The 25,390-nt window shown below is 44.7% G+C and overlaps 1 protein-coding gene across 3 annotated transcripts in view; it reads right to left on the reverse strand.

Moving 5' to 3' along the window:
• The window catches only part of LOC117052295 (tetraspanin-15-like), an 88,320-nt gene that overhangs the window by 17,572 nt on the left and 45,358 nt on the right, over positions 1 to 25,390 (reverse strand). For 2 of the 3 annotated variants that reach the window (XM_033159102.1, XM_033159101.1), the window contains one exon: positions 16,854 to 16,967. The exons of the other annotated variant lie outside the window; for it this stretch is intronic. In XM_033159102.1, the coding sequence (XP_033014993.1) occupies positions 16,854 to 16,967 (114 nt within the window). The remainder of the gene's footprint in view (positions 1 to 16,853; positions 16,968 to 25,390) is intronic. 3 annotated transcript variants of the gene reach the window in all.

A 25,390-nucleotide genomic window follows, 5' to 3' on the forward strand; every position in this document is an offset into this window, starting at 1 on the left:
GAAATGATGCTTCTTTGTTCTTTGGATTCCAAATGAGCATTGTCCTTTTTCTTAATGAATCTCATTGCTCCAGAAAATTCAATAATTCCAACCCTTTAGGCGAGCCTCTGAAAACAACAAAAACCAAATCAAACTGCTTATAAATGCATCACATAAGGAGTTGTATACCAAATTTGCTTATCATGTTTTCTTTTGCAGAAGCCAACCACCATCCGTCATGAATATGCATGAATGCAGACTGTGCTTACTGGTTGTTGGATCAGTAATCTTCTAAACTGCATCTTCTAATGATGCTTTGCTCACCTGGTGAAACACTTGGACTGGAACAAAACTAGGCAACTAACTCATAAGCCACAATTTATCTGATCTCTGTGTGGGCATTCATTGCTAGTGATCACTGCCGAGTGCTGGAACAGGTCTTGAACAACATGTACTTCCTTGCCATCAATTTTCACTGATTTCTCTGATCCCAGTCACAGCTCTATTCTTCTTTAAAAAGACACAAATATAGGCTAATTTCCCAATCATGTCCCTCAGTATTCATGAATCAGTATCCTTCGCTATATTCACACCCATGCCAGCACTTACTCTCACACAAGTTACAATGCTGTTCTGGTTTTAGCATTGCAAGAATGGTCTGTGTAGCTGATACATCTTTGTCCATGCACAAACATGAGGTCTCAACCTGCAGTTCCCTTGTGGAGGCGATTTCATCCACAAAGGGGCTTGCCAGCTGCCACACCAGCGGGACAGCACCCAAAGCAGGGCTGGCCCAAGATCAGAGTCTAAGCAAGTGGAGCACACAACCAAGAGTCAGGTGAGAGGCAAAGTCAGGGCAGTTCCATGGTCATTTTTCACAGGCAGGAGATTCAAAAGCAGGCAGAGCACAGAGCTGGTAAATATACATTGTTCCAGAGGTTCTTCAAGCCCAGCGCTGGTTTTTTTTTTAAGCTGGAGCTGCTGGACTGAGTCATGACAGTAGGGAAGGCCACTAAGATTTTGCATGGACTCACTTAGGCACTGCCAATGACTAGATCAACCATAGAACCTTGTTCATACCACATCCTTATGTTCATCTCATGTTCCAGCACAAAGACTGTGCTGGACTCCCAAGATTCTCCCCAAAGTGATAATTTCTTCTGTCTACAAAGGGCCCTCCTGAAACATTGAGTAGAGCAGTGTTTTTCAACCACTGTTCCACGGCACACTAGTGTGCCGCGAGATGTTGCCTGGTGTGCCGTGGGAAAAATTGAAAAATTCAAGAGAATTACTTTATATATAGTCAATATAGGCACAGAGTTAATTTTTTTAACATTTTCTAATGGTGGTGTGCCTCGTGATTTTTTTCATGAAACAAGTGTGCCTTTGCCCAAAAAAGGTTGAAAAACACTGGAGTAGAGTTCAGGTTTCCTTTTTGGAGGTCAGTCATATTCTGGAGATGAACACATAACTGCTTTGGTAAATAGAGTTTCATTTGCTATTGCTGTGTGTAAATATAGTTTAAGACCTTTAGGTGTGTTTTTTCTGCCCTGGAATGCAGAATTTGCAAAATTCAGCACTGTAAAGGACAACTTTCTCTTTCTCTTAGCCTCTTTCCTATCCAGGGGATCCACTGGTCACCAATGGAGGTGGAGGCCAGACCAAAGTTGGGGAGACTCTTCACTGAGCAGCTGCATATATCACCACATGGGGCAATAGTCAGCAATTCCTGATACCTGCTTCTTAATGGTACCACTTGCAAAGCAGTAAACTGGTATAGTGGTACCTCTAGTTACAAACTTAATTCGTTCTGGAGGTCCGTTCTTGTATATGATACACTTCAGTTAATAACTGAATTATTTGCACACCCATTTTAAAATGGAACAACAAAAACCAAATTAACCAGAAGTGTACTTTTAGATGTTATTACCCCCCCCTCACAAATATAGTTGTATTCATATTCCAAAATTAGCACCTTGGTATAATAATAATAATAATAATAATAATAATAATTATTATTATTATTATTATTATTATTATTTATACCCTGCCCATCTGGCTGAGTTTCCCCAGCCACTCTGGGCGGCTTCCAACAAAAGATTAAAAATACATTAAAACATCAGTCATCTGTATTAAAAAATAAAACCAAAATATTATTTTAAATATATATAAAAATAAACCGAAGTTAGGATTTCTCATTTGATATTACCCAAGTATCTATATTTCAAAAAACAAATGAGGCATAACATGCAGGCATAACAAATTAACCCCCAAAGCCTCATTTGACCCCATAACTTGGTGTTCAGGAGGTCAATGTTGAACAGCTCATTTTTCTGAACATTTCTGTACAAGACGCATTTGTGCTGTCATTTTGTCTTTTCTGCCCTGGACTATTGTGTTAAGGGCTAGTTCTGCTGTAGGGGTTTGATCTAGAGACAACACACTTCCCAGCCACCTGTTATTGCAAGCCCATCAATTTGTTGGACATCTCAGTAGACAAACAGAAAAATGTTTGAATGCGCTACTGGTCTCAGGTGTTCTGTTTCCTCCAAAAAGATATTGCCTCATATCTCCATTGTTAGAATGATGCCTTTAGGTGTGAGAGTCACATTAAGCAATGAAGTCCCTTACCAATAATTCTCCATTCCTAAGTGCTTTGAGAAGAACACTCCAGAAAATAAGACTGAGCAGAACTAACACAGTTACAAATTCCCTCCAGTGGTACTCTGCTGCCATTCAGAACATCAATGGGCACAGCTGAAAAACTCAGATTTATGCCTTCCATGAACAGTTCCAATGCCTTTAAATATATAATGTATCAATGTGTTGATCTATGTGTGATTTATTGCTGTAAATAACTTTGAATTACTTTTGTAAAAAAAGCAACTCATAAGTTTAATTAATTAATACTACTGTAATACTAATAATGTGCAATGCAAAAAATTCTTAAAGGGCTGGCAGCAAGGTGGCAGGCAGAATATTTTTATTTACTGATTTTCCAAGTGTGTGATTCCAGAAAAGCTAGCCTTGGAGAAAGGCAGATTTCATTTCAGGGGTTGGGGGTTGGTAGAAAGAATATTGGATTGTCAAACAGACTGTATTGGATACCTAAGACTTGTGGACAAATTATTCATTAAAAAAAACCAATTAGTTGAGGTCCTCCAGGTTATATATTTCCCATGTGACCAATGGCTTTGAACGTAATCCATCCCAGATCTGGTGAATACACTTCTCTTCCTAGGAAGTGACTATTGAATGTGCTTAAAATATCCCATACTTCCTCACCTGACTAAAGCCAGACATCATAATCGTCTCCTGATTCTTTTGGGTGATTATTTATTCATGCATACCTCTGGTGTTTTATGCACATTGATCTGCATGCAAAGGAGTTAGAAGGACTTGAGTTCTAGCACCTCCATTAAGAAATACTCAAGGATGGTTTGGGGTGGCGGCGGGGGGGGGGGGAGAGAGCCTTCCACCATGTAAGCAACATTTACTTGCATGCCAAACACAGGCTGAACATCATTTCAGGGAGAGAGAACTAGGGCAGGGAGTTAGTTGATGGAGGAGCACACTCTGTGCCAACACGGAATGCTTAAACTCTCTCTCAACCTCCCTTCACAAAGAGGAATGTGTGTACCTTCTGGCTGCAAAATAGATGGTGGCACGCAGACACACCCATGTGCATCCAAGAGAAATCCCGGCTGTTTTGTGGTTACTTCTGAGTCAAGAGAATGAGCAGCTTGATCACATTTCCAAAAACTGGTGAACTGTTGTTTTCTCGTTCTGGGACATTTTGAATGGCTTTGGAATAGTGAGGTGCCTTTTAAGATGTTTTATGCATATTAATCAATTATATTTTAAAGATGTTTATATATGTTTGCTGACATTTCAGCAGTTGGTATTGCTTTGTATTTTTGATTTTGGATATGTATTTTTTAGATTGTATCTTTATGCAGTTCGTTGCTCTTAGCTCCCATAGGAAGAAGGGCAGTATAGAAATGGATTCAATTAATCAATCTATCAAATAAAGCTGGTAGTACTAGAGATGGATGGGCCACTGTTTTGGTCCAATTCAATTTATCATGTGTTTATTCTCATTTTGTCCCATTTCCACATTAATCTGCAAATTAAAAATATGTACAAAAATTAATCAGTATGTATTGTAGTAGCACTGTATGCATTTCTGAATGAATTTTATCCTAAATATAAACTTTAAATGCATTTTGGTACTTTCTTGACCTGAGGACTTGTATTGTAAATTTCAGAGAAGAATGGAGTCCAAATGATAATAATGTTCCAGTCCACAAGGCAGGTGTGAATTAGACCAGTTTGCTTAAAAATGCGGACCAAACACAAGTTTGCCCCACCTCTAGTCACCACAGGAAAGATCCAGCAAGACTTCCAGGATGAGGCAGTGCCCTTGCATCAGTGAGCCCAGCGACTCTCCTGTTAACTCTGCCAACCTCACCTGGAACCTCACCTGGACCCATACTTTGAATACAGCACAGCAGCAGCACTGCCACTGCAATAGCTCCAGCATTGAAATGTGCTTTAAATGTATGGTGTGGATGCAGCCTAAGTTTCCTTATTTCCACTTCAGATCCCCTCAGTGTTTGTGTGTGTACATGGACCTGAGATATACATGACTTCTGCCTCTTTGTGTTGCAGCAACCCCAAACAGGGGACAAGTTTGGTTTCTGGGCTGTACACTTTTATAATTCATAGAGCACCCACCTTATCATTTTTAACACTTCACTAAAAATGACTCTCTTTCTCTGCTGGATAACCATCAAGCAGAAGTTGCAAACACACACACATCATCTTTCAGGTCACATCGTTTCTTTTTCCAGCTCTCAGCCTAATTCAAAGCAACCACCTCCTGCTTAGGAAACAATACAGCAGTTCTTCCAAGAAGCCAGTGGGACTTTCTATTCAGTTCTCAAGAACGATGCACTTAGCATTAGCACGGATTAGTGGCAAGGCTGGCAAGTGCCATTTCTGCACCAGAGAAAGCTTCCTGGCCCTGTGTGTCCCTGTGTGTCTTCATTGTGAATGGAGGATTTTCATGTAGGCTCTCCCAGGAACTGGCTTTCAGCTTAACTCCCCATGCTCCTGATGAAGTCTGTGGCATTTTATGCCAGAATAAATGTGTTGGCTATTAAGGTGCCTGTTGTCTTTGTTCATGGAGTTTTCTTGGCAGGGATACTGGAGTCAAGAAAACTCCAGGGACAAAGACAACAGGCACCTTAATAGTCAACACATTTATTCTGGCGTAAAATGAAACAGACTTCATCAGGAGCATGGGGAGAAACTTGAGGAAATCAGGCCTGAGTGCTCACTGGAAGGACAAATCCTGAAGCTGAGGCTCCAATACTTTGGCCACCTCATGAGAAGAGAAGACTCCCTGGAAAAGACCCTGATGTTGGGAAAGATGGAGGGCACAAGGAGAAGGGGATGACAGAGGACAAGATGGTTGGACAGTGTTCTCGAAGCTACCAACATGAGTCTGACCAAACTACGGGAGGCAGTGGAAGACAGGAGTGCCTGGCGTGCTCTGGTCCATGGGGTCATGAAGAGTCGGACACGACTGAACAACTAAACAACAATTAAGGTGCCACAAGATTACCTGCTACTTTTGCTGCAGCAGAGTAACATGTCTACTTACTATGTTCTGGTGCTCTGCCAGAGCCCGTTGAGAAAGCAGCAAGGCTGGAGGCAAGGGGAGGCTGCTCAAAGGCTGCTGGACTGCAAAGAGTCCTGGGGTGAGCCACTTGCTCCGATGAAGGCCTCTTATGCCACTATCTCCTCCAGGCTTCCTCCTCCAGGCTCCAATCCCTTGAGCGAACATCATAGCTCTAAGGGCCAGTCCTCTGGCCCTTCCACAGCCTCCTTCCTGGGGCACTTCCAGAGCTCCTGGACTGGTGATGTAATATGCAGCAGGACACACTTGGTTCTTCCAGCTCAGGATGTGTCCGTGGGGGTCCCTATAGGCTCTGGTAGTCTGGGAGCTCTTGCCCAGCCATCTCAGGTGCAGTGGCTTCTCCATCTCCCTCAGTCAGCTCCGAGTCCCAGACCCTGCTCCCACCATCTGGTGTGCCTGCAGCCTCTGCCTCTCATCTCTGCTGGATACAAGGGTCATGGCAGTTCCCCACCATCTGGAGTCTGTGGACACATTCCAAAATGATGTAAGCCTCCAACCACACATACATGATTTCCTAACCTGTTTGCTGTTCCCCACATTTTCCTCTTGCAGTTGCAGTTATATGTAAAGAGAATTCCTCAACTTGTAGAATGGGGCAGCCCTGTGGAGCTCTCTGGATGAATCATAGTTGGAATCAGCCACCGTAAACAATCTGGCAGGAGCAAGGCTGGCACCCTCCTCTCACTGCATTTCTCTTCATGGGCACCCACAGGGCAGGCAAGGCTGCAGTGCCTCCCTCAGTGGGCTATGATTCCTGGTTTTCTTTTCTTGTGAGTTTCTCGCACTTCTGGAACTGGAGAACTGAAGCAAATCATGCTGGAATTATTCTCCTCACTTGTTTTGTGAGAAACTAGCCTGTTGGCTGTCCTTCAGGGTTTCGTTCCACTGAACAAAGTCACATTAATAACTGATGTTTCCGGAAGCAGTCAACTGGTCAATATGAAAAAGGAATGGCGAAGAGTGAAACATCCAGCAGCTCTAGACTTCAGAGAAGACACTTCTCTTTTGCTCTTCCTTGGTGGAGAAGGGATCCATGTTGTCGCACAGAAAACAATTCAGGTGTCCAGGATTTTAGTGCACTGTGATTGTGGATTAGTGGGAAATCCCAGGAACAAGAAAAGTAGCAGCAAAGACTGGAGTTTATGATGTCTACAGATGAAGTCTTTTTTCATCTGAAAAATGTGACCTCCCCTTAGTTCGGAAGATTCCTGAAATTTGCTCTGCCTGTGCCATTGCAGATATAGGTAATAATTACCACACCCTTATTTCAGGGAGCAGGGCTGGAGTTTGTTTTATTTCTTTATTAGATTTATATACCACCTTTGCCTTCCAAGGAGCTCACTGTGGAGCAGGGGTAGGCAACCAAAGGCCCGGGGGCCGGATGTGGCCCAATCGCCTTCTCAACCCGGCCCATGGACGGTCCGAGGATCAGCATGTTTATACATGAGTAGAATGTGTCCTTTTATTTAAAATGAATCTCTGGGTTATTTGTGGGGCCTGCCTGGTGTTTTTACATAAGTACGGGCTTCCTCAAACTCGGCCCTCCAGATGTTTTTGGCCTACAACTGCCATGATCCCTAGCTAGCAGGACCAGTGGTCAGGGATGATGGGAACTGTAGTCCCCAAACAGCTGGAGGGCTGAGTTTGAGGAAGCCTGCATAAGTAGAATGTGTGCTTTTATTTAAAATGCATCTCTGGGTTATTTGTGGGGCATAGGAATTCATTCATTATTATTTTTTTCAAAATATAGTCTGGCCCACCACAAGGTCTGAGGGACGGTGGACCGGCTCACGGCTGAAAACGTTTGCTGACCCATGGGAGCATTTGGTTCTCCTCCTCCCCATTTCACCCTCACAACTGTTCTGTTAGTTAGGTTAGGTTAAGAGATCACAGTGACTGGCCCAAAGTCACCCAAGTGAGTGTCGTGGCTAAGTGGGGATTCAAACTCTGGTCTCTCAGATCACGGTCCAACACCCTAACCATTATGCAACACTGTGTCTCTGAAGTTGAGAGGGCGTGGGTAATGCCAGCCTCTCCAATGTAGCCCAATGTTGTTACACCAGATGGATGGGAGCTTAAGAGTAGTGTATGACAACCCTACAGTAGAGTAACATGTTGTTATTCTGGCATTTTGGGTTTTCTAAAGAGAAATGTTTTTTTGGGGGGGGCAAAGACTGTGAAGCTGAGTTGTCCTCCATATCCTGCCCCCTTCCAATATTGGGCTAGGCTAAATCACTGCACAAAACATGGAATACAGAGAACACCAGAGGCAGTTAGTAAAGATGGCACTGATTCCTGCATTGCAGGGGCTTATACTTGACTCTCGGGGTCCCTCCCAACTCTAGTTCTATGATTCTGTTTTTTCTTTTTAAAAATGGCAATATTTATCTGGAAGCATTGGAAAGAAAACAATCCAGGCCAGGTGCAGAATGTAGCTTCAGAAATCAGTTTCCAGCCCAATTCACAAGCCATTTAAACTAATGTGACTCAAGTTTAAGTGCTATTTTTTTGAATCAAATAAAAACAAGCACTCATTTCGCTTGCCATCTTGCAAGTTTCCAAGAATGAGGAGGCAGAAGCTCTGCCCCAGGTGATAATGACAAGTTAAATATGACCCTGGTGGGATGGTATGTTCGTCATAATGAAAAAGCTAGCTCAATTCTTTCTGGCATATCTAGTGGATCTCAGTGTGGAAATTCACTCACCTTTGCAGTAAAGGCCAAGGCAGGAGGATGGAGTGTAAAAGGCAAGTCCTCTCCTGCTCTGACAATCCACTGGGCTTTGAAAAGTCACCAGTAAAAACAGCTGTTCGTGTTATGAGAACAGTCGCACAAATGATCTTCGGGATATGAATTAATTGCTTCCATTTCAAGGGAGATAGAATCCAGAGCCCATGCAGAATTTAGTTCACAGTGTCAATGGAGCAAGTCATGATTGCCCCATTTCTTTTATGAATGCCATGAAGCTTGGCCATCAGTCCTGAGCCTAGCTGTCAACCCTCCCTGCTGTTTCCTAATGCTATAATAAGGGAATTTCCCGCAAAAAAGGGGGGAAAGGTTGACAGCTATGGTCCTGAGCTGAATGGGGAGCCACTCTTAAAGCTACAAGAAAGCCATCAAGTCTGGCTCAGCTGCCCCTTCCGGAAACCCAGAGTGGAGCGAAAATGTAACACAGGAACGCTTGGTGTTTGGGGCAGCTGAGCCAGACTTTTGCAATTTCCCATCTAGTACAATATTGTAGTATTGTCAACAGTGGCTGGCAATAGCTTCCCAGGATTTCAGACCCAGAAATCTTTTCCCAGCCCTACCTTGAGATGCCAGGGATCGAATCCAATGCCTTCTGCATGCAAAGCACTTGCTGTGTTTTATTCCTTTTTTATATTTATTATTGCATACACACCCCGCCTTTTTCTCCAAGGATCTCAAGGTGACATCATCATCATCAGTTGTTATTATTATTTGTACCCCGTCCATCTGACTGGGCTGCCCCAGCCACTCTGGGCAGCTTTCAGCATATATAAGAACACAGTAAACATTAAATCTTTAAAAGCTCCCCTATACAGGGCTGCCTTCAGATGCCTCCTAAAAGTGATATAATTACTTTTCTCCTTGACATCTGATGGGACGTCATTCCACAACTGAGAAGGTCCTCTGCCTGGTTCCCTGTAGCTTTGGGAACCACCAAAAAGCCCTCAGTGCTGGTTCTCAGTGTCCAGGCTGAACGACGAGGGTGGAGACATGGTTTGCCCCCTCTTCCGTTGATCCCCAAAACAACCCTATGAGGTAGGGGCTTGGCTGAGAGGCAGCAACAGGCCCAAGGTCACCCAGTGAGCTTCATGGCTGAGTGGGGGATTTGAACCCTGGTCTCCCAGGTCTGGGTCTGACACTCTAACCATCACAACAGGCAGGCTCTCTGAAGGCAGCTTCCAAGTTCTTCTGAGGCACATCTAAAAAATCCACTCCCCACCCACATGAAAGGAGAAAGCTGCCTTTGGCCTAAGTTAGTATTGCCTGCACTGACTGGCAGCAGCTCTCCAGGGTATCAGGCAGGGAATCTCTTCCGGGTATATTTGAAGGTGCCAGGGATTGAACCCGAGGCCTTCTGTGTGCAAAGCAGATGGCCTGCCACTGAGCTACAGTCCCTCTTCTTAAACAAACGGGAGCAAGAGTGCCATTCACAGCCCACAAGGGTGGTCCAATCCTGCAACTGTGATAAAGCTCAGTTTGGAAGCAGGATCCCACCCCCAAACCTAGAAGGAAGAGGCCCCTCCCTCTGTCTTGCAATCTGTTACACCTCTACCACCACTAGACCAGTGTTTTTCAACCACTGTTCCGTGGCACACTAGTGTGCCGCGAGATGTTGTCTGGTGTGCCGTGGGAAAAATTGTGTTTATTTGATTCCTATTCAAGAGAATTACTTTATATATAGTCAATATAGGCACAGAGTTAAATTTTTTAACATTTTCTAATGGTGGTGTGCCTCGTGATTTTTTTCATAAAACAAGTGTGCCCTTGCCCAAAAAAGGTTGAAAAACACTGCCTTAGAGACCAACTCTGTGTGCATGCACACGAAAGCTCATACCAAGAACAAACTTAGTTGGTCTCTAAGGTGCTACTGGAAGGATTTATTTTTTTATTTTTTTATTTCATTTCCTTCCTGTGAAAGATAATTATTCAGAGAATACTCAAGTTCTAGTGAAGGATAAATATTCAGAGACCACTCTTAGAGCATGCTCAAACTTTTTGTTATGGGATTTCCACATCCCCAAGAGAGGAGAAGTTCCCAGGAGAGGGTTCTTGGTTTTGGTTTCATTTGGACAAAAGATAACTGGAGATTTATGGAACTGAAGATAAAGTCAAGAGGAGGTCAGCTTTCGGGGCTGCCCCATCTCTAATTAAGACAAAGGTGGGAGATCACAAGCCCCCTGGGAATGCACTAAGTCCCCACCACCTGACTTCCCAGCATTTAGTCACAGGATTATTCCACTTCATCCACGGGGGGGCGGGACTAATGTGTTATTGGGGTAAGATTGTCGTGGAAAGCTTATAGCAGTGTACTTCATCCTTTGGTCCCCAGATGTTGTTGGACTACAATACTCAGCAACCCTGAGTTCTTGTCCAAGAACATCTGGGAGCTCAAGGTTGAAGAACACTGCCTGAGAGGCAGGACACACTGCTTAGGAAGCTAGGCAAGAACTTGACTGTGCTTGAAAGGGCAGAATGATCAATAGGAAACTCCTGGCTCCACCCAGCACCCTTACGTGAAGCCTCAGTGTGGCCATTCTACAGTGGAGGCTGCTCTATTAGGAGAAAGGGGGCCGTGCCTCCCCCCAGCCACAGTCTTGATTCTGCCAAGCCACCTGCTTTCTTGCTTACAGCCAATCCAGGGGGTGGCATGCCACTCAACACTCCCAATTTGAGTGGGATATCCAGGAATTACAGAAGCCACCCCAACTTCTGATTGGATCCCGGAATGTCCCATTTTTGGGTCTTGCACAAGTTAGCAGGCTCACGCCAGAGCGCCGGACCAAAAAGGCACTTGTTTTCTGGACCAAAAGACAGGTGAGAGGGTGAGACCAAAAACAAGTATCCCAATTTTGATGAGTGGGGTGTTAGAGGGTGTGGAGCGGTGGTACTAGTGGTCTGCTTCCTCCTCCTCCATAAGTTTCAGCGTTGCTGTTACAGAAATCAGCAGGAAAGAGGGAGAGGACCAAAGGAGAATTTGTTGCCTCCACTTGTAATTGGCTTTGGCTCCACCTACAGTTGAGTAGTTCCGCCTTTTCTGTCACCCAATAGAATTTCTCTGTCTTCTCTACACAGAGGACCTACCACTTACTTATTCTTCCTCTTAGTTCAGACATAGCCAAAGAAACCTTTATTATTTCTAACCTCCCTTGCAAGCCTGAGCTCATTCTGAGCTTTAGCCAGCCTGACTTCCCCCCTGCAACTGTTAGCTATTTGTGTCTACTCCTCCTTTGTGATCTCCCCTTTCTTCCGTTTCTTATACATGCCCTTCTTAACTCTCAGCTCATCTGTAAGCTCCTTATGCAGCCACACTGGTTTCCTGAGATGCCTCACCCTTTTCTTTCTTGTTGGGAAGATGTGGAATTTGCACCGGCTGAAAAGGAAGCAAAGTCACCACCCCAAAAACTTTTGTACGCACAAACAGTATTGAAAGCAGGACCAGATATGAGCTTCCTGCTAGCATCATCAGCACAGATCCTCAAGAATGAGCAATAAGAAGGATATTGGTGGGGTGGAGACTCCTGGGCACTATGCTGTGTGTAAGGATTGCCAAGGCTTTGCAGAGATCAGGGCTGGTGTGTTTAACCATCACCGGCACACAGTTAGCATTGCTCTGGAACAAGCACAAAGGCCTCATCAAGAATCTACTCGGGGAATTGTTAGTAATGAATTATAGACACTGGAAGAGGGCCATGTTTAAACTGGATGTACACTCTAGCCAATTTAAGCTTAATGTTTGAATTACATATGCAAGGGCTGCGGAACACTGATTTAAGCATCACTTGTGAAAACAAACCTTAGGCTTTATTGCAATTTGTAACTTCTTTACAAGGCCCTGGGCTCAAGCCTGCCTGGAAATCAAACCGGGTATGGAAAGATCCCCCCCCCGAATCCCAAGAAGTATGCGGAATTTTGTTGTTACTATGAGAGGGAAAACACTCGGCATATGCTCAGTAGAAATCCTTAGAATTATCCTTTCACTCTTTTGAGGACTATGCCTTCAGATCAGACTTTTTTCTAGTGAAAAGATCTACATCTTACATTCAAGGCACATTAAAGCAGTGTTTTTCAACCACTGTTCCGCGGCACACTAGTGTGCCGCGAGATGTTGCCTGGTGTGCCGTGGGAAAAATTGAAAAATTACTTTATATATAGTCAATATAGGCACAGAGTTAATTTTTTTAACATTTTCTAATGGTGGTGTGCCTCGTGATTTTTTTCATGAAACAAGTGTGCCTTTGCCTTAAAAAGGTTGAAAAACACTGCACTAGACTGCCTAATGTTTGCAAAGCACGTGGATCGTGGGACAAAAGGTCTTACTGAACTGTACACAGCAATTGTGCAGCAGGGATCACGTGCACTCAGAGAACTGCACATGGAGGGGACAGACAATGTGATTTAAAACCCCAGCAATACCTCCCTTCGTGTGCCTTTCATGCACCAGCTTGGCACCCCGCAGCTCTCTGAATCACAGAGGCTAAAACCCAAGCAAACTCAAAAGCAAGGGCAGAGCGGTGCCGGCTCCCACAGAGAGGTGACAAACAGCACTTTTTGAATCAGCCACATATTCACAGCTCTTGCTACTGCTAACCTCCATGGACTTGATCTTCATTACAAGCCCATGGAGTTTTAGCCTGCACCGAAAATAACTCTATCTTGGAGGCAGAGTGACCAAGCAGTTCCCAGACCCTTTATCATTTTGGTTGCCCACCTCTGAACACATTCCAGCTCGTCACTGGATGCAATGAAGTTTACATATTTTGGAGCATGGGGATGGGGTGGGGTGACATATCTGCAGCTACATAGAAGTGCCAAAGATAAACAAGCAGGATTCCTAATATGTACAAAGAATTAAGGAATAGAAAAAACCCACCAATAGAACATTATAGGGAGGGAAGTACAATGGTCCTGTGCTTTGAAAAAACAACTTAAATCTATTTATGATGGGGCTGTATACAATACTGAGTGGATTTCAGAAAGTCAGTGGGGAACGAGCAATCTTAACTGGTTAATTTTGAAGGCATTTCTTGAAACAAAAACATACCACTGAACTCTCTGTGGCTGGAAGTTTTTTGTGTTTTTTTAAAGACCCAACCAATTCATGAGAGGTAACAATATCTGCAGGATGGTCTGAACTCCAATAACCCCTTTGGTAGAAACTCTGCAGCAACCCTCCCCTCCTCCAAGTATATCTTGCCTTGCCCTCAGGCGCCTAAGATCAGTCATTATATTAAAAACACAGTCTTATAAACAGCAGATAAAAGCAGCCAAGAATCAATAGTCATTCAAGGGGAAAGACTAAAACTATTAAAACAATGAAATGTCATTAAAAGCTTATGTGGATCGCATCAAGTTCATATATATCAGCTTAATGTGCTTTGTCCCCAAAAGCCATCAGATGAAGGATTTGGAATTGTTTTCAGGAGGGTTTGGTGGCATGGTGTGACACAGAAGAAGGAAGCAATATTGAATATTGGATATAGAGGGACAGAGTGGCAGGAATCAGGTGGCTGCAGAGGAAGGGAAATGCCTCAAACAATGTGAGATAGGTTGAGAATGTAGGGATCTTGGAGTTACTGGTTTCAGCATCCAGAGCTGGGCAATACTAGGAGCAGCAGGAACCATCCCTTGTAAAAACATATTTAATTCTGGAGGATCTATGTCACAGTTCATGGGGAGAAGTAAATTATAAAGACAGGTGAAGAGGGAAAAGAGGGGGAAGAAAATACACCCGAACTGCAAAAATCTATCTAGATGCTAGTCTTGTGAGGGCAACTCACACTCACCAAACATGCTAAAACTTGACAAAGTTGCAGCATGTGATAATCACAGTCACTATGCCTGTTTAACTTCTCTCTCTCTCATATATATATTCTATGTATATGCATTCTATATATATAGAAATAAGGCTATTGTCATGCTGCATTTCACATGGCGGCCAACAGGTGGCCACACCAACTGCAGCATGACAAATGGCAAGCAGAAAAGCAAGGAAGCAGCAGGGGGAGGGGCAGGAGGCTCAGGCGAGCTGTTTAATGGAGGGGGGCCCTTTGCACAGTGGTTTAGCAAACCGGTATGTGAAGCCTATCTTCCCTCCATTAAATGCAGGTGCAGCGAGGTTTAATGAAGAGGGTGGAGGCACCATGTAAGGGCTAAGCAATTATGTGAAATGCCTCCTCTCTCCTTTAAAAGAATTGGGGTGAGCTGTGAGGAGAGGAGCAGGGAATAGGCAAGAAGGTGGCTGGGGTGTAAAGGGAAAAGGGTTCGGCCAGTTGTGTGGGAAGGGCAAATGGCAAAGCTATAGGCAGAGTTGGAAAGCGGAGCAAACCACTGTAGTGTATCTGTATCTGTAGTACAATAATATACAGGCAACTCCCCATCTGCGTGCGATCAACACGTGCGCCACTTTTGGCACTGCAAGGGGGCAGGACGGAACAGGCTGCTGCACATGGTGCCTTGGCATGCAACCTCTGCACAAATGGGGAGTTGCCTGTACAGTGGTACCTCTGGTTACGTACTTAATTCGTTCCGGAGGCCCGTTCTTAACCTGAAACTGTTCTTAACCTGAAGCACCACTTTAGCTAATGGGGCCTCCTGCTGCCGCTGTGTCGCCAGAGCATGATTTCTGTTCTTATACTGATGCAAAGTTCTTAACCTGAAGCGTATGTAACCCGAGGTACCACTGTATTTATTAATCAATTGCTTCTCTCATCACACCTATCAGATTGGCGATGCTTCTGGGGGCTCTGTGGTTAGATGCGCATTGCTGGGGCTGTAACAGAACCTAGGGCAGTGGTGGCAAACCTTGTAGAGACTGAGTGCCCAAACTGCAAACCAAAACCCACTTATTTATCACAAAGTGCCCAGAGTTGTTGAGCTTTTCGTTGAGTTTTTTTTTGGGGGGGGGCTCCCCAAAGTTGTTCAGCTTTTTGAGGGGAGCTGCTGACCTAAGTTTTGGAGCTTTTTTGGGGGGGTCGCAAAAGCTGCATTGCTTTTGGGGGGGGGGGGAGAAGAAGAAGAAGAAGAAGAAGAGTTTGGATTTGATATCCCGCTTTTCACTACCTGAAGGAGTCTCAAAGCGGCTAACATTCTCCTTTCCCTTCCTCCCCCACAACAAACACTCTGTGAGGTGAGTGGGGCTGAGAGACTTCAGAGAAGTGTGACTAGCCCAAGGTCACCCAGCAGCTGCATGTGGAGGAGTGGAGACGCGAACCCGGTTCCCCAGATAATGAGTCTACCGCTCTTAACCACTACACCACACTGAACAGAACAGAAATAAATGGTGACTAATAATACTTTCGCTGGAACTAACATGCAGCACTGACATCATCATCGTGTCCCAAAGCGCCCCCAAACCCAGCACAATAAGGGTTAAAAAATGAACGCTGTTACGCCCAATCAGAAACAGCCACTGACGCAGTGAATTGAAAAACAGACCAATTGCCGAACACAATCTCCGGCTAACAGCAAGAAAGAAAAAGGAAAAAGAAAAAAAGCTTCCGGGTTTCAACAGCAGACGCAAGCTTTAGCATTGGGGGGGGGGGGAGTGGGAGAACAAATGGGGAAAAAACACCAATAGCGCGGATGGGCCGATGGCGCACGTGCCAGCAGTGAGGACTCTGCGTGCCAAGTCTGGCACACGTGCCATAGGTTCACCACCGCTGACCTACGGCAACTGCCTGAAGTGAAGCAATGCAAGAAAGCCACTGAGCCACACCACCAGCAGTGTAGCAGTGGCCCAAAGGGGCCACAATGAATATGATAATGTGAACCCCAATAAATCATTGAATATGCTTATAATAGAAATGTTATGGTAACCTGTTGCTTTAAGGAAACAGATGATTTGGCACGAGACCTTCCCTACAGGGAAAGAAGGATAGCAAATACGTCAATCACATTCATAAGCTAGAACATAAGTTGATACATAGAACAAAGGCCTAACACAGATTCCCATGCACGCAAACTAACGAAAATGTAACAGATCAGTGAGAACCAAGGTTTAGTTAGAAATGCTATTGCGCATGCGTATTAGATTAGGTAATGCACATGCGTACTAAACTAAAATGAGGTAATGAAATATGATTGGTTAAATTGAAATGCTTTGTCTGAAATGTTATAAATACCCCTGCCCAGACCTTTGGGCGGGGTTGCAGGCTTGCGGAAATGATTCGACTGTAACCCTTATTGCTTTGCAATAAAGAAAACAAAATGGACTCCTAGCTCCTCTAGTCTCTGAGTTTTATTGGCGTAGCTCAGAAGAAGGGCCTTTTGCCCAATGCAACAGCAGGAGTCTTTAGCAGGAGTGTTGGGTGCTTGACAGTGACCCACAAAAAATTGTACCACTGCAGGAAGCCCATGACGTTGGAGAGAGGTCCACCTAACAACTTCCTTTTAGAAACTCACAGTTTGCACTTCTTTCATCTCACCTTCTTGATACAGCATGTGTAGGGCACCCCACAGGAGAGAGGGCCGCTGCTGTTGCAGGAATGATATGGATTCACATGCCAGTCTCTGAATTCATCGCCTCCGCAGCAGGAAAACTGGGGGGGGGGGGAAGAGGGGGAGGGAGAGAGAGAAAGAGGAGATAATACATAAGAACATGTGAAGAGCTCTGGGTGGATCAGACCAAAGGCCCACCCTGCCCTTACAGTGGCCAACCTGGTGCCCATTTTGGGAAGCCCACAACCAGGGCATGAACACACATCCTGACTCACATAATTTTAGAACTGTGGAGTTGGAAGGGACACCCAGGGTCATCTAGTCCAACCCCCTGCAATACAGGAACCAAAGCTAAAGAATCCCTGACAGGCCGCTACCCAACCTTTGTTTCAAAACCTCCAATGAAGAAGAGCCCACCACCTCCTGAGGCAGCCTGTTCCACTGTCAAACAGCTCATGCTGTTAGAAAGTTATTTCCAAGGTTTAATTGGAATCTCCCTTCTTGCAATTTGAATCCATTGGTTTGGGTCCTACCCTCCAGAGCAGCAGAAAACTAGCTGTCTCTCTCCCCCAAGTAACAGCCCTTTAGGTATTTGAAGGAGGCTATCGCATTACATCTCAGCCTCCTCTTTTTCAGGCTGTTGTTGTTGTTCAGTCGTTCAGTCGTGTCCGACTCTTCGTGACCCCATGGACCAGAGCACGCCAGGCACGCCTATCCTCCACTGCCTCCCGCAGTCTGGCCAAACTCATGCCAGTAGCTTCGAGAATACTGTCCAACCATCTCATCCTTTGTCGTCCCCTTCTCCTTGTGCCCTCCATCTTTCCCAACATCAGGGTCTTTTCCAGGGAGTCTTCTCTTCTCATGAGGTGGCCAAAGTACTGGAGCCTCAACTTCAGGATCTGTCCTTCTAGTGAGCACTCAGGGCCGATTTCCTTGAGAATGGATAGGTTTGATCTTCTTGCAGTCCATGGGACTCTCAAGAGTCTCCTCCAGCACCATAATTCAAAAGCATCAATTCTTCGGCGATCAGCCTTCTTGATGGTCCAGCTCTCACTTCCGTACATTACTACTGGGAAAACCATAGCTTTAACTATACGGACCTTTGTTGGCAAGGTGATGTCTTTGCTTTTTAAGATGCTGTCTAGGTTTGTCATTGCTTTTCTCCCAAGAAGCAGGCGTCTTCTAATTTCGTGACTGCTGTCACCATCTGCAGTGATCATGGAACCCAAGAAAGTGAAATCTCTCACTGCCTCCATTTCTTCCCCTTCTATTTGCCAGGAGGTGATGGGACCAGTGGCCATGATCTTAGTTTTTTTGATGTTGAGCTTCAGACCATATTTGAGGCTAAACAGCCTCAAATCCGTCAACCTTGTAAGGCCTGGTTTCTTTGCATGCGTGTTTTACATCTCAGGAACAGGAGGGCCCAACAAGAAGCTTGGAGACAGTGCTACTCCCTTGTATTCTACATCCATGTTCGGAGGCAGCTGGGGATTATGAGGAGAGCTTGTTGCCCTCACCCCCTGCTTGTAGGCTTCCCACCTGCCTCTGGTGAGCAACTGTGGGAATCAGGATGCTGCACTAGGTAAGCCTCTGCATCCTCAAGCATCCCATCCCATCTCAGCTAACTTTTGCCACTGCTTATTTTATCATCATGGAGACCATAGTGGCATGAAGGAGGCTTTCTTTCTCTTTAGCAAATAGCTGCAAAAATGTGCAGAACTGAATTTAAAATGGGGGGAAATGAGAAACTGAGAGAACTAAAACTACAAAATCCTTCTACCCCTGGTCTCCAGTGAGCTCTTCTCCAAAAGAAGTCTTCTCACCTGCCAAAAGTGGTGGGGAGCACGTAACACAGTGTAATATATTTCAAGTAACAGAAATCCACAGCACTTATTTGAGTTGGCACTTTATCTGCACTTCAATGAGCATGGTTTAGATCAATTATATTCTGTACTAGTTACAGGTAGGTAGCCGTTTTGGTCTGCCATAGTTGAAACAAAATAAAAATCAAAAATAAATAAATCCTTCCAGTAGCACCTTAAAGACCAACTACGTTTGTTCTTGGTATGAGCTTTTGTGTGCATGCACACTTCTTCAGATACACTGAAACAGAAGTCACCAGATCCTTATATATAGTGAGAGAATGGGGAGGGGTATTACTCAGAAGGGTGGTGGGAATGGGTGATTGGCTGATGGGTGTGGAAAACCTGTCTGGTGACTTCTGTTTCAGTGTATCTGAAGAAGTGTGCATGCACATGAAAGCTCATACCAAGAACAAATTTATATTCTGTACTGATTGTTTTTCCCTCCCTCCAGTCTTCATATGGCCTATCCCTTAATCTGAGACCCAGTTAAAGCCATTAACTCCTTGCCATGTTCAAAAGCTTTGCAATGAGGTATAAGGGACCCAGAACTAGGGTTGCCACCGTTGTTCTAGCAAAATATAGGACAGGGCAAGACGGGGGTTGGGGGAGATTTTTTAAAAAATAATAATCTGATGCTGAAATTACTTCAAAGCAATCCATTACAATCTATTGCTGCCTAACAGGGTGGCCTCTCTAGAATTTGTCACATGCACACACAAATTTGTAAAATCTGTTTGTGCTTTGCCACCCAGAGCTTAAATGCACAAGTTCCCACACACATACAGTGGTAGGCTACCTCTGGTTCCAAACACTTCTGGTTACGAGCTCCACTAACCCGGAAGTAGCTGCTCCTGGTTGCAAACTTTGCCCCAGGATACGAAAGGGAATCGTGCAGCGGGAGGCCCCATTAGCGGAAGTGCGCTTCATGTTAAGAACGGTTTTAGCTTAAGAATGGACCTCTGGAACGAATTAAGTTCGTAACCAGAGGTACCACTGTACATTTGGAGAGGATCCCTAACTTGGCCTAGAGAAGTGGGGGGGGGGGCAGAAATACAGGACAAACTGCATCCTGTATTGAATCAATACAGGATGTAGCATTTTACATTGAAACACGGACGATTGATCCTCTTATTATACAGGACAGGTGGCAAGCCTAAATGGGCGATCATCATCCGAGGCCGTTCTCCGTGTGCCTGCCCCACAAGAGGTTCAGAGGGTGGCAACACAGGATCAGGCCTTTTCTGTGGTGCTTTAGACTGATTAAACAATTAGTCTATGGCCTTTTAAATGTGTTTGTGGGAGAGAGCTTATTGGTTTGTATTTGGTATTTTGCTATGTATTTTGTGTTCTCATTTTGTATTTTTATCTTGTAAATTGCCTTGTGATCTTTGGATGAAGGGTGGTATACGAATAATAACCCCAACTTGGTCCCCTCCAGATGGCTTGGACTACAACCTCCTTCAGTCTCAACATCATACAGCTGTGCTGCTTGGGGCTGATGGGAGTCATAGTCCAAAGTAATCTGGAGGGCACCAGGTTGGGGAAGGTTGCCTTGCGCCCTAATTTCCTCTTGTTACTCATCGTTATGTCTTCACATCTGCAAGAAGAGGGAAATGTTTGCCTTCTCCTTTCCCCTCTCACCCCATGAAAATCCACACAAGCTAATAGCATGCATAATCATTCATACTATATTGGTTCCCCGATTCACAGGGCTGAAATTTAATCTGCTTCATTTGCTTTGAGAATACATTATTTCTGCAGGCAATCAAGATTTTTCAATGCTGGATGCAGAGACTTATCGGCTTCCACCTGTCTCTGTTCTCATTGGCCAGCACTTGGGTACATCCATCCTCCTTGCAACTCACCTGCTGGGCTGCATTTAAACACCAGCTCGTGCATTCTTGCTGCAGCATTTAGTTGGGCAATTAGACTGAACCAGAGGCCACTAGGAAATATGTGGGAGCCACAGCTGTCACAGCAAATGAACAAAATGAGATGAGCATCCCTTTCTTCAGGAATGGTTTGTGGCAGGTAGATCCAGCTACCTGTTTCAATTCTCAAAGACAAACAGCTGACAACAGGCAGCAGACATTGGTGGAGACCGGCCAGTCTCCAAGGCATGTTTCCATGAGTGTACGAAGAAGTGAAACTATGGGACTGGAACTGCCAGCCTCAATCCACAACTCTGTTTGCAGGTGGTGAACTGGGGCAGCTGCTTCAGCTCCATTTTGGGGGACATGGTTCAACAGCTCTTGGGAAAGGACTGGCAGCTGTGGGCAGGTCTTCTCTATCCCCTTAAAAAAAACAAAACCAGCTGTGAAAGCTGCTACCTTCAGTGGTGCAACAGCATGAACAGTGCTATGGTCACAGCCTTCCTTCCTTCCTTCCTTCCTTCCTTCCTTCCTTCCTTCCTTCCTTCCTTCCTTAGCAGCTAGAGCTTTGCTGCTGCCGCCACCATATCTCTGTGTCCAGTAAGCCTTGTCCTGTCTCCATTGACATTGTTCCAAGGATGGAACTGCAACCCCTGAAAAAGCCACCCCTAATATGCAAATAGGGTGGCAAATTGGGAGATGGCTTTCTCAGTCCACTCCATCCTCTGGGCTTAATTAATTTCAAGCCCTTCACAGCCTGGGTCCCACTTAGAGACTGCCTTTCCCTTTGCAAGGTGGAAATTGTCCCAGAGAGAAGCTGGACCTTCATGCCAATTGCCCCAAGGCAGTGAACTGCTTCCTGGAGCACATAATTCTACTATTTCTCATTGGACTTCCACAAGTGTGTGTGTGCAAAACACATCTCTTCTGCTTGGTTTTTGGTTTGGCAGGATGGTTTGCTTAGGTTTTTGTCATTGGTGGTAGTGGTGCTGTTTTTTTTGCTCCTTTTCACTAGTCTGTTGAATTTATTTTTATTTATTATGGTACACCACCACCAGTGGTTGATAAATGTTTTAAATAAATAAAAGGGCTGCAGGCTGGTCATCAGGGGTCTGTTATATTGTCCTCTCCCTCAAACTGCAAAACCAAGGAGACACCCCCAAAGTGCTCTGAAAGAGATGCAGGAGAATTATAACAGCACAAACCAGAAAAGTGTCACAAGATGGATTTGGGGGTGGAATGAGGAGGGATGCATTTGACACCCCAATCCTTGCCTCTCAATAAGGAAAGACATTTCAAATCCAGCCTGCTACACGGACATGCACTGTGAAGTCTGCTTGATATGCAGATAAGAAGTTAGCCATCAAGGGAGACATCTCCCAAAATTGTAGCCATTAAACTGTCTGGATAAAATAAGCAGAAATCAAGAAGATTTATGGACTCAGACAACCACTCTCTCATTGGGCTATAATTTGTACTATTTATTGCTTTTGAAATTGGTCTTTTCCTTCCATACTTGGCTCCTCAGTCAAAGGAACTGAAGATGTCCAAGATCCTTTGCAAAAGAATGATCTTAAGAACTGCAAGAACCTGATAATTTTGGTTTCTGATCTGCACTTTATCTTCCTGGTCTTTCAAAGACCCAAATAAACTTTGATCCCTGAACATTTTTTTCTAAATATTAAGTCTCAACAGGAAAGCAAATATCATTTTTGTTGACATAAATCTGCTTGCCCCAACCTGTGGCCCTTCAGATATTTTCAACTACAACTCTCATCTTGGTATATTATTTGTACAAAGTCCTGCAAAAATTGATTGTATACCTATGAGACTTAACTCCTGCGTCTTGTGTTTCAAATCAGGGTATGTTTTCCCACTGATATAAGAATAATAATCTTGATTTATCTTGCAAGTAAGCTTGTAAAATGATCTCTCTTCCATAGATGAAAGGATCTATTCAAGCAGAGTAAGCTGAAATGAATGTTAATTGTAAAGGTATTAGCCTTTTAACAGAAAACTAATCAAAGGCTTAAGCTGTTCCATATGCACTAAACACAATTAAAAAGTCCCCAAATGTTCAGTTTCTAAGCTTGAATTAGGAAGTCTGCTCTGCCCCAGAGTTTCTGTAGCACTCCTGTGATCCACACATATCTGGTACCAAAACCAATCTGGTGCCCTGTGATTAATTCCCAGTGTTCCCAGATGTGCTGAGTGAGCGCTGCTAAACTACAGGAGGTCTTCTTTTAAAAAGCATATTACCCAGATCAAACTTGTAGCATTTCCTAGCCAACAGCAACCCACACACCTCCGAGACGTAGCTGCCACTATGGGACTTTCTCATAATGTCCAAAAGATAAGAAGTGGTCTGGAAGATAAGACTGGGTGGGTAACCTTCATGTCCAACAAGGGACTGCCAGATTCCTCTAGGCCTAGAGAACTTATAATATGGACATAAAGCAAGTACCCTTCCTGTTAGTTCTTTACAGCATCTAATGCTCACTGCCTCTGAATGTGGAAGGCTGCCTTGAGTTATCAGTCCATACTATGAAGCCCATGAATTGTGGGGGCCAAGGGAGAAAGATGCCCAAGGTAAACAAGACAGCCAGAGGCAACTTCTAGCCCAGTTCTCCAAGTCATCTCTCAGCAAGGAGATTCCCATGATGAACAATGCTATCCCAATTTCTGGTGCAGTCTTGGGGCAAAAGCAGGGTCCACCACACCGCCAGTGTGGTGTAGTGGTTAAGAGCGGTAGACTCGTTATCTGGGGAACCGGGTTCGTGTCTCCACTCCTCCACATGCAGCTGCTGGGTGACCTTGGGCTAGTCACACTTCTCTGAAGTCTCTCAGCCCCACTCACCCCACAGAGTGTTTGTTGTGGGGGAGGAAGGGAAAGGAGAATGTTAGCCGCTTTGAGACTCCTTCGGGTAGTGAAAAGCGGGATATCAAATCCAAACTCTTCTTCTTCTTCTTCCTCTCCAGCCAGGAGCAGCCGGGATTCATGGCAGTGGCATTGCTGCTGCTTCTTACCTGGATGGGGCAGGGCTGAGGTTGGCCGCCTCTGTGGGAGCACCAGATTGTCTCCACCATTGCTCCCACACAGTGTCCTGTCTCCCAGTTGCCAAAGAACAAAGACTGGACAAAAGGTTCTTTCCAAAAGCCTTAATGCTTATATTACTGTGGTATATGCAAACGGTTGGTTTAAGGCTCTTCAGGGGTAATCCTAAATACAGCTACAACAAAGGCAGGTGCTCTAGCTGGCAAGCTCTGAAAGTTGATATGACACTGTCGCAATCCTTGGCTTTCCTATAGATAGGAACAAGAAGGACTCTTCTTAAGGCTGTAAGCATTTCTGCAATCTCCTGCAATATTTCTGTTCCGACTCCTTCTCAACCTAGGTGACAGGACAGGTGTCTTCCCCCCCCCCCAAAGAGGTGGCTGGGACCACTGAAACATCCCCCTCTGGGCAGGCAGAGCTACTCCCAGTATATGATGGTGCTGGAGTGGGCATGCCAAAGAGAGGCTCTGCCAAGTTTGGAGAGGGTGGTGGGAACACAGAGGGAGGTGACACTCATGGCTCCCATTGTGGGGATGGAGGAGACAAGAGAGCAGTTGAGGAAGGCTGCTCTCTGCCGCAGGATCCTAGCGGATTCCTCTACATCCCTACTCTTGGCCAAACCTCCCCCCGCAGTGTTCTGACTTGGCCAGCCCCTGTCACGACTGCCAAGGTAAATGCCGGTGGTGCTGTTGTCACCAGCCCATCCCCCACTCCCGCCCGCCTCCAGCTCCTGTCTCCATTTGCGTGTGCATGTCCTGTTAAAATATCAGACTCTGCTCACTTCTGGATCCTGTCTCTTGGACATGCCAGAATATGACGGGATGCTGGAGTTGGCTTTTATAAATAGGTTGTCATTGTCAAATTCCTGCATTTGAGTTTTTAATGGCTGCCATGGCCGTGACCAGCTGTTTGGAAGATGGAGATGAAACAGAACGAGCCACAAGAGGAGAGACAGGGAGCCACACATCCTGCTAGCTGTACCGTAAGAGAATCATCTGGGATGTGAGTTAAGGATGCATTTCAATTATATTCCCGAGGAAAATTCTCCTGTAAAATGTAGAGCTCCAGAGGTGAACCTATTGTCAAAGCATTTTATATTTATGAGATACAGAGAAATAGTTTACTCAGTTCAAAGGGTGGAATTGAATGCTGTTCTATTACCATTGTTCCATTACTGAAAGAATGTCAGTTTGCCAGACTGAACCATCTCCCCTCTGTCCACTATTCTGATAGTTCTCCACCCACCACCACTAATGGGGGTGCAGGAGGAGGAGGAGGAGGAAAGGAGAGGAAATCCTGCTGCAATAGCGGGATTCATTGCACTGGTTGCTACTTAGTACAACAGTTTACTTGAATCTGACCCAAAGTTTTTAAAATAAAGGATGGTATTCAATCGGTTTTACTTCAGGTAGACCCACTGAAATGAATATGACTAAATTAGGTCCATTCATTTCAGTGGGTCTACTCTGAGTAAAACTTAGTTGACTACCACTCATATTTTTATTTTTATTTTTGCAATGAGGCATCTCCCCTCCTTTGATTTGTTAAGAAAATGAGTTTTGGAATGCAAAGTACTGAATAAGCATCATAAAGGGAAAATGTGTGTGTGAGATAAAATTTATTTCATTTCATTTATGAATCTCTTCCCATGAAACATCATGAACTGATTTAACAATAAAAACCATCAAAACAAAAACGATTTCAAACCCAATACAGATGCAAACTGGAATAAT

The sequence above is a fragment of the Lacerta agilis genome, chromosome 8 (genome assembly GCF_009819535.1).
Source record: "Lacerta agilis isolate rLacAgi1 chromosome 8, rLacAgi1.pri, whole genome shotgun sequence".
In the NCBI taxonomy this organism is placed as follows: domain Eukaryota; kingdom Metazoa; phylum Chordata; class Lepidosauria; order Squamata; family Lacertidae; genus Lacerta; species Lacerta agilis.